The sequence below is a fragment of the Dreissena polymorpha genome, chromosome 10, assembly GCF_020536995.1.
Source record: "Dreissena polymorpha isolate Duluth1 chromosome 10, UMN_Dpol_1.0, whole genome shotgun sequence".
Lineage (NCBI taxonomy): Eukaryota > Metazoa > Mollusca > Bivalvia > Myida > Dreissenidae > Dreissena > Dreissena polymorpha.
Window position 1 is genome coordinate 18039714 of NC_068364.1, and position 16306 is coordinate 18056019.

General features: G+C 33.3%; 1 protein-coding gene across 2 annotated transcripts in view; it reads right to left on the reverse strand.

The window, feature by feature from the left end:
* Window positions 1-9765, reverse strand: part of LOC127848389 (uncharacterized) — a 54601-nt gene extending 44836 nt beyond the window's left edge. For both annotated transcript variants that reach the window (XM_052380837.1, XM_052380836.1), the window contains exon 1: window positions 9689-9765. In XM_052380837.1, the coding sequence (XP_052236797.1) occupies window positions 9689-9737 (49 nt within the window). In that variant the 5' untranslated portion in view covers window positions 9738-9765. The remainder of the gene's footprint in view (window positions 1-9688) is intronic.
* Window positions 9766-16306: the final 6541 nt, after the last annotated feature.

Consider the following 16306-nt stretch of genomic DNA (forward strand, 5'->3'; position numbering starts at 1 on the left):
TTGTCATTATGTTGACGTGTGTGCATTTACTAACTCGTTCTGTATTAACGACATTTCATTTAGTGATTACATTATATTGTGTGCATTTGTAATTATGTTGTGTGCATGTGTCATCATGTTGTGTGCATTTGTCATTATGTTGTGTGCATTTGTCATTATGCTATGTGCATTTGTCATAATGTTGTGTGCATTTGTCATTATGTTATGTGCATTTAGTAACTTGTTCTGTACTAACGACAGTTCGATCTGTGAATTTGTCATGGTGTTATGTGCATTTACTAATTTGTTCAGTACAAACGACATTATGTTTGTGTGCATAAATATTTCCTTTTGTGCATTTTCATTATGTAATGTGCATTTACTTATTCGTTCTGTACTAACGACATTATGTTTTGTGCATACATCATTTCATTATGTGCCAACGTCGTTATCATGTTCGGATACATTACACTGGGAAATAAAAGAGATAACACCGGTGCGAAAAAAAAAATGGCGAAAAATGTAACCACGTTGGAAGGCGCTCTCGCAGCTGTTGGCCTTAGCGCCATTTTAGCGATATTTATAAGCGAAAAGATTGATTTCAAGTTAATGAAAGAAATGTCTGATCGCGAATGTAGTAGAATCGGAGTGGAGACCATTGGGGATCGCTTAAAGTTGCGACAAATAGCGACTGATGGTAGTGATTCAGTTCATACAAGCCACAGTAGCACGCCAGCACCATCAGCAACAGGTTATTGTAATCGAGATAAATTTTACGAAGATAATTTAAATTTGATGTTAAGAAGTTGTTTTTTCAATAATTATAATATATCAAAGTTACATCCCTGGTTTGCGTCTAATACTGTCATAACGTATAGTGTAATATATATAGTGTAATGTATATATCTGTCAGTTACTGGCCGAGAAATGAAACTAAAGTGATTTCCAACAAATTAATTCATAATAAACGTGTTCATTTCGTCCTCAGATTTTACAATTCATTCTAATGTTAAATAGCATAGGCCTACTAGATCTACGTAATATACAAGAAACAAGAGCTGTCACCATATGATGACTTATGCCCCCTATAAATGCTTGATAGAAGCTATGAGCTTTTCTCGAAACCTAAACGCAGATTTCGTAACCTAAACGCGGACCCTAAGTTCAAGGTCAAGGTCACAGGGGTAAAAATGTGTGTGCGTATGGAAAGGCCTTGTCCATATCCACATGCATACCAAATATGAAGGTTATATCTCAAGGGACATAGAAGTTATGAGCATTTTTCGAAACCTAAACGCAGATTTTGAAACCTTAACGCGGACCCTAAGTTCAAGGTCAAGGTCCCAGGGGTCAAAATTTGTGTGCGTATGGAAATGCCTTTTCCATATACACATGCATGCCAAATATGAAGGTTATAATTCAAGGGACATAGAAGTTTTGAGCATTTTTCGAAACCTAAATGCAGATTTCGAAACCTTAACGCGGATCCTAAGTTAAAGGTCAAGGTCACAGGGGTCTAATTTTGTGTGCGTATGGAAAAGCCTTGTCCATATACACATGCATGCCAAATATGAAGGTTATATCTTAAGGGACATAGAAGTTATGAGCTTTTTTCGAAACCGTAACGCAGATTTCGAAACCGTAACGCGGACCCTAAGTTCAAGGTCAAGGACACAGGGTCGAATTTTTTGTGCGTATGGAAATGCCTTGTCTATTTACACATGCATAACAAATATGAAGGTTATATCTCAAGGGACATAGAACTTATGAGCATTTTTCGAAACCTAAACACAGATTTTGAAACCTAAACGCGGACCCTAAGTTCAAGGTCAAGGTCACAGGGATCAAAATGTGTGTGCGTATGGTAAGGCCTTGTCCATATACACATGCATACCGAATATGAAGGTTATATTTCAAGGGACTTAGAAGTTATGAGCATTTTTCGAAACCTAAACGCACAGTGTGACGGAAAGACGGACAGACAGACGGACAGACGGACGGACAGTCCGATCACTATATGCCCTCCTTCGGGGGCCTAAAAATAACGGATGTTAATAATTGTTATAAGTTTAGGTTTTATTCTTCAAAATTGTAATAGTCCAAATAGATTCCTACCTAAATGTTAGTCAATTCATTTAAATTAAGTGTTTTTTTCTTTCAAATTTAGATAAGTCTGAGGTTAATTATAGTTATAGCTACAGCTCCTGCTACAGCTATCTAAATATATTCATAGAAACAAAAAATCTATATCACTTGTCAGCATAGATCTAGTATTGCCCTATAAGTATGTCACATTTATCTCATCGTAATATGTTTTACTATTTCTACTTTTTCTTGATGAATTGCTTTCACTTTCATTACCTCGATAATAGGCACAGATTTTACTTTTTTATTTCAATGTGTTATAATTAAATTCATCAGTAGGGGCTATCATATCAATTATGATAATTGTTTCTATAAAATTTGTATATTTTACAATGTCTTCTTTGCATTATTATTCTGATGAAAATATATTCTTCGTGGTAGTTTTTTTTATAATTAATCCCATTAAAACGAAAAACTGCGCATCATTTCATTAAAATTTTGAAGAATAAAACCTTAACTTATAACAATTAATTATTGACATCCGTTATTTTTTCTAGTACATGACGTAGATCTAGTAGGTCTATGCTCTTTAAGATTAGAAAGAAATGTAAAATCTGAGACCGAAATGAACACGTTTATTATGAATTAATTTGTTGGAAATCACTGTAGTTTCATTTCTCGGCCAGTAACTGACAGATATATACATTACACTAACTTCCCCACATTCTTCATACAACATTACGCCTCATTTCGCCACATTACGTAGAAATGTATACATTAGTGTATTGAGGTGTACACACCGAATTTTACGCCCCTGAGAATGACTAGAACAAAACGATGTAACACATTATGGCAGTATTAGACGCAAACCAGGGATATAACTTTCATATATTATAATTATTGAAGAAAAAACACTTCTTAACATCAAATTTAAATTTCCTTCGTAAAATTTATCTTGATTACAATTACCTGTTGCTTATGGTTCTGGCGTGCTACTGTGGCTTGTATAAACTGTATCACTACCATCAGTTGCTATTGTTCGCAACCTTAAAGGGGCCGTCCAACAGATTTTGGCATGTATTGAAGCATGTTATTAAATGCTTTATATTGATAAATTTAAACATTTGACCTAAAAATCTCCAGTAAAAAAACAAGAATACAATTTTAAGAAAGGAAAAAAAGTAACCTTCAACAGGGCTCGAACCACTGACCCATGGAGTCCTGGAGTTAAAAGTATCCCGCCTAGACCACTCGACCATCCATGCCCATGCTTAGAGCGAATGTATTTTTTACCTACATAAGCAATCCTCGTAGTTTTCCAAAATATAACAACAACAACAGAACTTTACAAATTATTCGTTTCGCGTCGCACGTCGCTTTATAATTTCCAGGTTTTCAAATCGTAATAAAGATGCATATAATGGATATTTAAGAGCATGATAAATGGTCAGTATTACTATTTCCTCAAAAATATCATAACAAAAACGAAAATTTGCGAATCTGAAACAACTTTTTTTAATTTTGTCAATTTACCAATCTGTTGGACGGCCCCTTTAAACGATCCCCAATGGTCTCCACTCCGATTCTACTAAATTCACGATCAGACATTTCTTGCATTATCTTGAAATCAATCTTTTCGTTTATCAATCTCAGTAATATGGCGCTAAGGCCAACAGCTGCAAGAGCGCCTTCCAGGTCATAATATACTAAATAGTTTCCCTATATAATTCAATGTAAAAGCGAAAACTTTAAGCGAAAATAAATGAAACATTTTGCACATAGAGACCCAGATAACCATACCTTTTCTTAAAGGCCATTCTAAGCGGAATCGATTTATGCAATAAAAAAGATATGTCATGCTCAAACCAAGAAAGAACTTGACACGAATCAAAAACGACTGTTTTTGCAACTTTTTTTTTCGGCCGTTTCTTAGTGGAATGTAATCTTTGTCAGTGCAATGCTTTACTGTATCGACAATGTTCTCGCGCCAGCGAAACAGGTAAACATAAGAGAATGATCTCTCCAATACACTACATAACTACATGTAGTGGTTTAAAACTGTTGAATGAGGTTAATAGGTATTATCAACATTTGGTCATGCTTATCAGCAACGGTAATAAGTAGTCCCTTAACACCACACAATCACACATGCATGAAGAGTTTACCATCTGCAGGTCAAGAACCTGCTTATATAATACAGTTTTATACTAAAAATATAATTTAATAAATGTTTAAAGCCCTGTTTAAGCATGTATTGATTCTTAGTTTTAATACTATCTTTTCTTGTGATTTACATTATCTTTTAATTAACATAATCTAATAAATGTTCTTGTAATTTACATAATCTTGTAATTTTCATAATTTAATAAATCATAAGAATATAATTTAATAAATGTTAAAAGTCCTGTTTAAGCATTTATTGAATCTTAGTTTTAATACAACCTTTTCTTGTTATTTACACAATCTTGTAATTTACATAATTTAATAAATGTTCTTGTAATTTACAAAATCTTGTAAATTACATAATTTAATATATGTTAAAAGCCTACATCCTAAGAATATAATTTAATAAATGTTAAAAGCCCTATTTAAACATTTATTGAATCTTACTTATAATGCTATCTTTTTTTGTAATTTACATAATCTTGTAATTTACTTAATTTAATAAATGCTCTTGTAGTTTACATAATCTTGTAATTGACATAATTTAATACATATTAAAAGCCCCGTTTAAGCATTTATTGATTCTTGAAGTTTATAGCTTATATATGTTCTGAACCTTCACGGCAGTATGTTACATATGTGTTTTTTACGCATAAATTTGGTCTTTACATAAAGAAATAATTATTATCATTGAAATCTTTTCATCAAATCCTGAAACTTTGCAATTAGGAACACAACAATAAAACACCATAATAACAGAGGAATGTATACAAGTCAGTGATACACTGATATGTACAGCTGGCTGACAAAATCTCTGTTTACCTGTTTCCATTCACTGGCGTTATCTTGTTGATACAGTGTATAGTCTTCAAGTTTATCATATTTCAGGGATTCAGTAGTGAACACTTACTCTACTCTTATATCCGAAAGATAAAACCCGAACAATAATTGCACAAAATGAAATAATTACATGTTTGCACAAAACATAATGTCGTTTGAACAGAACGAATTAGTTAATGCACCTAACAAAATGACAAATTCACAGAACGAACTGCCGTTAGTACAAAACAAGCTACAAAATGCACAAAACATAACGACAAATGCACAGAACATAATGACTAATGCACACAACATAATGACAAATGCACACAACATAATGACAAATGCACACAACATAATGACCAATGCACACATCATTAGGACAAATACACACAACATAATGACAAATGCACACAACATAATGACAAATGCACATATCATCATGACAAATGCACACACAATAATGACAAATGCACACAACATAATGAATAAATGCATACAACATAATGACAAATGCACACAACATAATGATAAATGCATACAACATAATGACAAATGCACACAACATAATGACAAATGCACACAACATAATGACATACAAATTCACACAACATAATGACAAATGCACAGAACGAAATGATGTATGCACTAAATGAAATGTCGTTAATACAGAACGAGTTAGTAAATGCACACAACATAATGACAAATGCACAGAACGAAATGATGTATGCACCTAATAACATGCCGTTAGTACAAAACGGGTTGGTAAATGCACACAACATTATGACGAATGCACAAAATGAAATGATGTATGCACCTAACAAAATGTCGTTAGTACAAAACGATATTGCAAATGCACATAGCAATAAGAAAAATGTACAGAACAAAATGATGTTTCTACAGGACAAAATGTAGTTTACACAAAACAACTTAGTAAATGCACAGAACATAAAGACCAGTGCCATCAGAAGGCAGCATTGACGTTTCATAGTAGCATGGTATGTAAGACCAGTTTTATTGCTCTATAAATCAACTACAATATACACACTGTACATGATGACAGTAGCATGGTATGTAAGACCTGTTTTATTGCTCTATAAATCAACTACAATATACACACTGTACATGATAACAGTAGCATGGTATGTAAGACCAGTTTTATTGCTCTATACTAATAAATCAACTACAACATACACACTGTACATGATGACAGTCACATGTTACTTTAAACCAGATTTCTTGCTTTATAATAAATGAAGTACACTGTAAAACTATATAAAAATGCATAGTGTTTATTTCTGCAAAATAGTTAAAAATCAATATCAATACAACGTGCAGTGTTGTTTTTTTCATGAAAAATCGGGTCCGGTTATCGGCTCCATTCCCAATGGAAAAAGTATATTTTTTTTCCCAAATGGGAGCTAAAAATTCCCAATGGAAGGTTTCCAAAATAAATATTTTTTGAGATCTCAATATTATGTTCAACTCCCATCCATATAAGTTCAACCTTAGCACATATAATACTGAAAACACTAGTATTCCCTATTTTTAAACATTTTTAGCAAAACAACAACAACACTAATTTCCCAATTTTAGTCAAATGCCGCAAATTTTCCCAATCCAAAGGGACCCGGCCCCATTCTCAAAATGGTGAAAAAAAACACCGACGTGATTGTATCTATTTAATTTTCTAGATGTGTTCCATTTGTGTGTGTTTTTTTATTTATTTATAAATTTTGCTACTATCAAAGGCTAGTTATTGCAATATCACAAACCTCTACCTGAACTTACTAAATATGTTCTGGTCAATACAAAAAAATAATAGTTCAACTAGTTCAACTTGTTTAAACAAAATACATAATTGTTGGTCTGTCAAGAGCGTACAATTGCAATCCCCACCTTGAACTGACCACACACAATTTTGCTTGAGGTAAAGATCATTAAAAAAATACTTCCCTCATTCGGCAAATAATCCATTAACAGTAATACTTTAGTTTAACCAATATTTACAATTGTAAACGGATAAGATATAGAATAACAAGTCTCGCTCTCGGTTATCAATACTTAAATCATGTGATTTTATTTCAATCAAACTTTTAAATGACTTTCCTTATAATTTAATTTAATGGTTTTTAATCTTTTTAACATAGTAACGCGAATTTTGCGATGCCATTTTGTTTGTTAAATGGTGAGGTTGATTGGCCGCGTTTAAACTAATACATTGGTTGCAGCACTCCAGTTTCAAAATTTTAATCGATTCACGTTTGTAATCAATTAAAACAAGCGACGCCAGTTAAACGATTAGTAAACAAAAAATTTGCGAATTCTGATTGAACAAGAGATGTGTTTGTCAGAAACACAATGCCCCCTATTGCGCCACTTTGAAGCCATATATTTGACCTTTGACCTTGAAGAATGACCTTGACCTTTCACCACTCAAAATGTGCAGCTTCGTGAGATACACATGCATGCCAACTAATAAGTAGCTATCTTCAATCATTAAAAAGATATGGGCAATTTTAAAGTTTTCTGACGGACGGACAGACTGACTGACTGACGGACAATTCAACTGCTATATGCCACCTTACCGGGGGCATAAAAACTGTGAAACGAAACGTATTTTTAAATTGTGAAATGGCCGTTTTTGACAGTTTTGAGCACAAAAATTCTGTTCTTAACAGTTTAAAATGGCCATTTTTGTAAAAAAAATTGCGGACGTGTTAGATTTGTGAATTGTCCGTGTCAAAATTGTGAAATGTCCGTCTACTGCCAGTCTAAAAGAAGGAAAAAAGCCCTGAGGGTAGCTAAAATGTCCACATTTTATTAGTTTCTTATTATGTATGTAACCAAGATAAACAAACTGCGTGTGAATATCTGGAAATTACATTTGTGAATGTCTTGTAGTGAAATAAGGTCACTTCAAACAGCCTTGCTGTTGGGCTAACTCTTTAGTGGTAAGTGGCTGATACCTGCCTGGGAGACCCTGGTTCCATACTCAATTGGAGCTCATGCTTTTTCACTTTAGTATCTTTAAACAAAAAGGTTCTCACTGAAAATAGGTTGAGATGAGATTATATAGCTTAGATGATCAACAATGTATCCTTTATTGAGCAAATGGCATAAGATTTTTAACATTAAAATTTGATTTGAAGTGAAAAGTCTTAAGAACAACTTTAGTTCTGACTACCATCACATGAAGTGGTTCTTTTTTAAGTTTGAGCGACATTAACAGTAGTGAATATTATGACACCTGTTTACAGAAGTTTCTTCAGCTAGAATAACTAAGGCTTATATTTTTCGTTAAGCACTTCATAGAACAGGCACCTTTTATAATTGTACATTCTTACAGTAAAAAAATTATGATATCTACTGCAGTAGAATTAACTGCACACAGTGCAGAATCAATGGGTTATTGCAATAATTCAACTCTCAGCTTTATAACCCAAAGGGTTGCTGAGAGTTGCAATGTGCTGTCTATTGTCCTTATATGCAAAATGTGTTAACCTCTGCAAGGGCTAAGGAACACTGATACTGCAAAAATTATCAACGTTTACCTGTCTAAAGCACAAACTCATGCAAATGGTACCATTAAAGCAAGAAATAATTGCTCTTTATTTACTTTGTTATTCTTTCGTACGCTCTATCCACCATATTGGAAGAGACTGTTTTAATATCTTGCCAACTTACGGTATCGCTATCGGTTAGGTCGCAGTACACCAATCTTTTGCACATCGTGATATTTTATGTAGCCAATTGTCAATAACGACGTCGAATATTTACACCATTCCAAATTTCAACATAAATTTAAATGTCAAAAAGAAAAGTGTGTTAAAACATCGTCGTGTTTTTAGGGTGCATGTGGAGAATAACTCCGTAGGTTGCCATTCAGGTAAATTTAATGTGTTTTTGAAGTTTATTTTTTGCTTTCCTTAATTGGTAACCAACGGGGGTAAACACAAGGGGTGGACAGAATGTAAACACACTGTTAAGAACTTTATTTTTTCAAAAATCTCAAGTTAATGAAATACATAAGCAAACATCTTTAGTGCATAAAATACAGTTTTTTTGCAGTTTGTGTTGATATCTTTAATTTAAGATTTAAGAATAAATCATTGAATATGTCTAAACTGTCAACTGGGTGCCAAAATTTTATGTTGCATACAGCATAACCGTGTACACGAATGCCTTACACATCGAATTTTTGGCCAAGAACATAGGCTTATTAAATGATGATATTCTGATGTATTTCACATTGCCGTAAGCAGCATAATAAATGTCATTTATAATTATGCACTAGTTTAAACTCTTAAGCAAAAATGTTTGAAAAAGTTATTCGAAGAAAAGCAACACATACGGGTGTGTGTACGTCCATTGACATTCAATTGTTAACCCCACAAAGTCACGTTATCCTGCACCCTTGTACAGAAGTACGGACTGACCTTTTACAACATCTATCAGAAACATGTATTTTGAAATACACTCACTGTCTGAAAATGAGTGAGGTAAATGAATGATGAGCTTTCAAGCTTTCATTAAATGTCCAAACTAAAGACAAAAGTTAAATACAGAACTGTTTATAAGTTGTTTATGAGTAAGAGTTAAAAAACAGTAAAGTCAATCACAAACATCATTGCTAACTTACAAAATATCGCGAAACCTAAGAGAATCGAAATCCAAACACTCAGATTCATTTTCGGCCTTCACCGAGATGGATCTATTTACCTGAGCTACGTTCGTTGATAAATGCCCCAAGCTATTTTGGTTGAAATCGAACGACTAACACAGGGGCGTATGCAATGGGGAGGCAGGGAAGGCGGCCGCCTCCCCAATATTTCGGCTAGTCATCGTTATATAAATAAAACGTAAAATCCCCCAAATCGCCGCCCCAAAACCAGTGTTTTTGTAATCACGCGCCTTCAATGCAGAAGCCATGTGTCCCCTCTCCGTCTGCTCCGAGGTTGCCAATAGTGATGTGTCAATATCCCTTGTAAGGTGTCATTAACCAGGGGCCCGGGTAAATGGCATTGCGTTAATTGTTTTATTGTTCTTTTCCGTGATTGCACTGTCGGTGTTTTGATTAAGGACAGGCTTTTCTTTTAATTTTAATTGATCGCTTTAATTCAAATGTAACTGCCACTTAAAACAATTTTGAGTTAATATACTCGTGAAAACATTAATTTGATTGAAAATATTTTGTTCTCTTAGTATAACAGTTATTATTTGATTAGTAATTATTGAAACAATATCATATATGTAATTGTTTAATGTTCAAAATGAGTATTCCTAATCAGCCTCGAAGTTTTGCTTTTCCTAAGCGTACATTTGGGAAGAAAACGCCAGAACAGCGTTCATTCCAAATCAAGTTGGTTTGATTCGTTCACATGTCTCCACTACGATGAGGTATGTATATTAGTATTAACTTTTAATTTGCGACCGTTCTTACCTTTCATGAACCTAACGTCATTGTCATTGATATTTAACTCAAAATTTATTACATTAACAATGTTATTCTTTTTAGAGCCGGGACCGTGCGTCCGCCTCCCCAATGTTTGGAGGTTATCTACGCCCCTGTAACAAGTTCACATGACCTGTCGACACTTACAAGTCAGTGCTAGTCGACACAGTTTAAATGAAGGCCTGATATTGTGAGCATTTGTAACAGTGTACAGAGGAAAACAGTCGTGTATGTTCATCTGTCTGGTTGCCGTAAATTGTTCTTACTCTGTCTAAATTTAAATATAGTTTATAACAAACACATAACTTGCTATATAATTAGGTTATTATAATAACTTAAAAGGGGCTGGTCAGAACATCAATGCACCTGTCCTGTTTTAAATATATGTTTGAAAAACAATACCGATTAAATGCAATCACTTCAAAGAAAGCACTGCCATTGAAAACGTATTCCATGACCATATTCTAAATTAGTAGAGAGTTTGTGGTAATGTATTCCTAAACCTACTATATTTTGTGTGTTGTCATTCCAATTTTTCATTACTTTCACTTGAATAAAATATAAATAACAACAGTGTATAAACATAGTCTTCCCGGACGCGGAATGTCATTAGGAACAATGCCTGTCTGTTGGAATGTGGAATGTTATTTTTGTTGGTGGAACAATATATGTCTACAGACAGACAGACAAGCAGACAGACAGACACACATACACACATACAGACAGACAGACGGACAGATGACATGCAGACAGATGACAGACAGACAGACAGACAGACAGACAGACAGACAGACAGACAGACAGACAGACAGACAGACAGACAGACTTAAACTGTGATTCCGGTAAGAAAAAAAACTTTACTTGAAAACGGGGGTATAATAACGTACAATTTAAAATTAATCAATACGCGCGTACATATAACGTCAGTAATACATGTGTATAATACTCTTATAACAGATGAATTTAAAATGATAATAAAAATGGTTGTTGTTCTTTACGGATATATCAAGTGCCCTTTTCGTTTCTCACGAAAGTTTTCAATATTATAACGTTCATACTTTTGTAAATATCAATGATAATACAACGGATGTTCTTTCCGGGCATTGAAAGCACTATGATCTTAAAAAAAAATCAATTAGTTAACGCCAAAATTTGCATTGTCTACAAAAGTAGCATGCTATTTGATGTTTTCCCAGTTTCCGGATATCCTAATATAAAAATAGACACTAGCGTTGCGTAAACATGTGCACTTTGCGATCAGCACATAAGTTAGTCGTGAAGACGCAGCGAATACCTGTAAATAAACTCTGATATTCACACACGCGTAAACAAGTCGTACTGACGTATTGACGTCACGGTATGTGTACAATTGATACCTACCGTAATACATCGACTATCTTCGGAAACGTCCATACAATAGATGCAACACTCTGGACCCAACCGGCTTTTTATTGCATAAACCACTATTTACGATGACTCCGGAAATGGACGAAGTGTTACGATTGATAGATGCAATTAATACGTATGAGCTGTACGTATGTACTCATAAAAGCTCAGAGCATTCAAGAAGAACTAATGACTAGATCAACTCATCCGACCTAAAAAAAGTGCAACAATCTAAAAGCAATTAAAGCATCTTACAAGTAAAAGCTTAACCGAAGCAAATTGCTTCAGGATACAATTAATAAAACACAAATTCCCATCGTTATATTTACAATGAAAGCAGCTTCGGAACAAAGAAAAAACAAATATATTTTAGAAGTAAGTCTTTGATTATTAATCGCATAATTAAATTATAAAATAAGGTGGGTGGGAAAAAGTTGGGAGATAGCGGTGCAAACTGCACGAAGTTTTCATTAAAGCAGAAGTAGGTGCCCGCTAAAATGCTCACAAAGTGCACATTCGTTTCAGATGCATGAAACAGTTTATATATAGATCTCTTACGATGTGACACTGAAATGAAATTCCTACACTTTATATACTTTTTTATGAAATTTATTCATTGGAAAATGATGACTATCGGGTAGTCGGTAATAAAATGATTAAAATAACACAATATGGGCCGATTTTTTAACATACTATTGTTATAATGATAGCATTCCAACGATTTTAATCTTCAATAATTTTCTTGTGTTTTGGAAAAATGTTTTCTTAGTATTTAACGTAAACATATACAAGGTAAGTAACTTCGAAAAGCACAATCTGGTTAACTTAAGAAGAGTTGTCGTTCGCTAATAAACGCGGCTAAAAATCGGCGGACTGACGGTGGATAAAAATCACATTTAACACGTGGGCACTCATATTTTAAATAGGAACAAACATCCTTATTCATCAAAAACTCGTAAACTTCAATTCAATATCATTAAATAATGTACAGTCTAGTGACCCATGCGCGAAACTAACAACAACGGTCGAATATTGCACTTATGTCTCTGCCAAGTGGTAACAAAAATGTTTTATGAGAATTTCACATTGATGAAATCAGTTTTTAAATTAGATGGATAACAATAAACATAAGCAATTTCCCAGCGATACCTCATACATCAAAATAACTCAATTTCAGAACTATCTACATTCATACTTTTCATTAAACATGAATTACGAAATCATCTAAATTGGTACAGCAAAAGCATCACATATCTTTTAACCTAATATCTGTTTTATCTTAGCTGTACATATTAAATATATCTACATTGGGTAAGTATACACATTGTCTTGTTTTCGGAAAAAAAGTATTTGAAATCGCTGTACATAACAGTATTAGCACCACAATTTTAATCAGACACACGTCTGCTTCGTCCTCCCAACAACATTTCAATGCAATATATTCATTAAAAATAGCGAGCGTCAAATACCCTTTTAAATTTCAACAACGTATATACTAGTACGTGAATGTAGGTAAAATGCCAGAGGTAAAAATGCCATAGGTAAAAATGCCAGAGGTTAAAATGCCAGAAGTAAATTGGTAAAATGCCAGAGGTAAAAAGCCATTGGTAAAAATGTCAGATGTTATTTAGTAAAATAGAGTTTTGAGCAATTTTTTTTTCAGGATGTTGAGTATTGTAGGAATTACATTTTTTGCTTACGTTACGGAAACATTTTTTTAATTGAACATGTTATATTCCTTTTAAAAGCTGTTACATTTTTATTGTTGGAATTGAATCATTTGATTTTTGAGGACAATAAATTATTAAAGCAATGTGACAAACAAGCAGGGTTTTGATGGTGATTATGTTTACATTTATTATTAAATGAGACCAGAAAATATGTATTGATACGTCTAGCTTATTTCTGTATTAAAGCATTTAAACTTAGAGCCGATAATATAAAGATTTATTAAAGAGTTAATTTTTTTCCCACCACTGAAATTTTGTATATAATATCTAACTGCATATCGCTTTTGGTACTATTACCGAAAGCGCGCGCTCTCAGTAAATCTAGAGATCCGAAATAAAAGATGCAAATGTGTCTTGTTTTTTTCTTGCATTTCTTGTCGACCTTTATTGCTAGCTGAAAGTTTATACATTTTTTTTCAAGACATTGAGGGGTATGCAAATAAGTCAATGTTATTGACTCTATCTAATATATCCAACATTAATTATCCTATTGCTCAATAAACATAATGAATAAATTACGGGGAAAAAAAACTAAATTACAGTCTAAATTTAGAATAAATATAGCATGTTCAATTAGTAAAAAAAATGTAATAAGTAACATAAACATAGAATGTTATTCCATCAATACCCGTTCTAAATATCCTTAAAATATTGCTCAAAACTCTATTTTACTATATAGCATCTGGCATTTTTACCTCTGACATTTTTACCTATGGCATTTTTACCACTTTACGTCTGGCATTTTTACCCCTGGCATTTTTACCTCTGGCATTTTTGCCTATGGCATTTTCACCTCTGGCATTTTTACCGCACATCACTAGTACGTATCTAAACAGACCCTTTTCAAAATAGGCCAAAATTGATAAGAGCGCAAAGTCACGTGACTTGTAGAACTCCAGAACGAGACTGAACGTGTATAAATTTCCAATATACCAGCGCAACGCCGCATCTGATTTCAACCTTTCACTCTTTTGAACATTTGACGATGTAACGACTTAGAAAACAAAATATGGCATTGTCAGAATAAGTTAAAAATATCTACTTCACATATATTGTCAATACATTAAATAAATTGTCTTGATTAATGTAGGCCCCTACTTGTTTTTCTCCATTCTTTCACACATTTGACACGCTTTGTTATAGCTTTTTTATCGCGCTGTTTGAATAAAGATCCATCTTGTTTATTGATACATCTGTGGTTAAATAGCCCCTGTGTTCCGGATAAACCCATTATCTCGTTATGATCAGATACAGTGCCAAGTTACAAATACTAAATAACAGCATGGTGTCATAAACCACCCGTGGTAGATGCCTGGTCATTGAACACCATGTATGGTACCCCAATGTCTTATTGTGGTAGAAGTATTACGTAGTCATTTCTAAGACTAATGTAACGCCAAATACTCAAACTAAATACTGTATAAATATTAGCCAATTTAATTATAATAATACAGTGAATGCTCGACATTCGTCCTTACAGACCTAGCCAATTTTTCACACAGGCGGACATTTGTTACTATGTTTTTTGACAACCTGAACAATCGTGTCTTCGTTATTTGACAATGCGGATAATGGTTCCTACATAATTTTGACAGCCCGGACATTCGTCCTTCGTTATTTGGTCAGCCCGCAGATTCTTTCCTGAATAATTGCTATCCCGGTCATTATTATCACATTTTATCAAAATACTATGACACTCTGGACATTTTATCCGTTTTTTTATATGTCGTTATTAAAAAATCATATTTTCTCACATTTTATGTTATACCTTATATTATTGTAAGATTTTATCGCGATCATGAGAATGATAACGTTAAAACATAATCGAATATATCGACTTACACTGAGATCTGTAATTTGCCAAATCTTGAAGAAATCTGGGCGTTAAAACTATGTAGGAGACTATATATCCGGTCTGTCAAAATAATGTTGGAACGATTGTCCGGAATGTCTAAATAGCGTGGGAATGAATGTCCGGGTAGTTAAAACAACGTATGAACAAATGCCCGCCTTGTCAAAATTAGCGTAGGAACGATTTTCCTTGTGAAAGAATTTTTTGATACATAATTAAGTGCTTAATACTTATAAATACATTTGAAATATTTATAAGCTTTTATGCTAAACACGAAACCTATTTAGCGGGTACCGCTAAAATAAAATTCCGTCATAACATATAGTCTTATAAAGAATGTTCGTTAGTATATGGAAGAACACAATTAAAACAAGCTTTTTCATTGACCACAACAATGTTAAAGAATGTTTCCGAAAAATAAAGACACACACACACACACACACACACACAGGAGAGACTTTTGACATGATGTGACATATATTTATCACTCATAATCATGTTTAAAGAGAAATCAAGTATATGCATAGACAGTTCAGTTTGCTCCACGTTTGTTTTTTCACCTGTATAAAAGAATTCTTCAATATTGTCTTTCACTGTTAAAGAACATTTATTAAAGTTAAACGAATAATGACACAACATTTAAATAGTTCACTTGCTTTGCTTTTTCTATTGCTTTTTCTTATGATTTAGTCAACACACATTTTACACGTTCGATCGTTCCTGAAAAATATTACAGACCAACAAACATACCTTTGAGAATTAAAGGTATATAAAAACGTTTTTATTATACGACTTTTATATATCTTTGTTTTGTGCAATTATCAATGTTTATTCTTC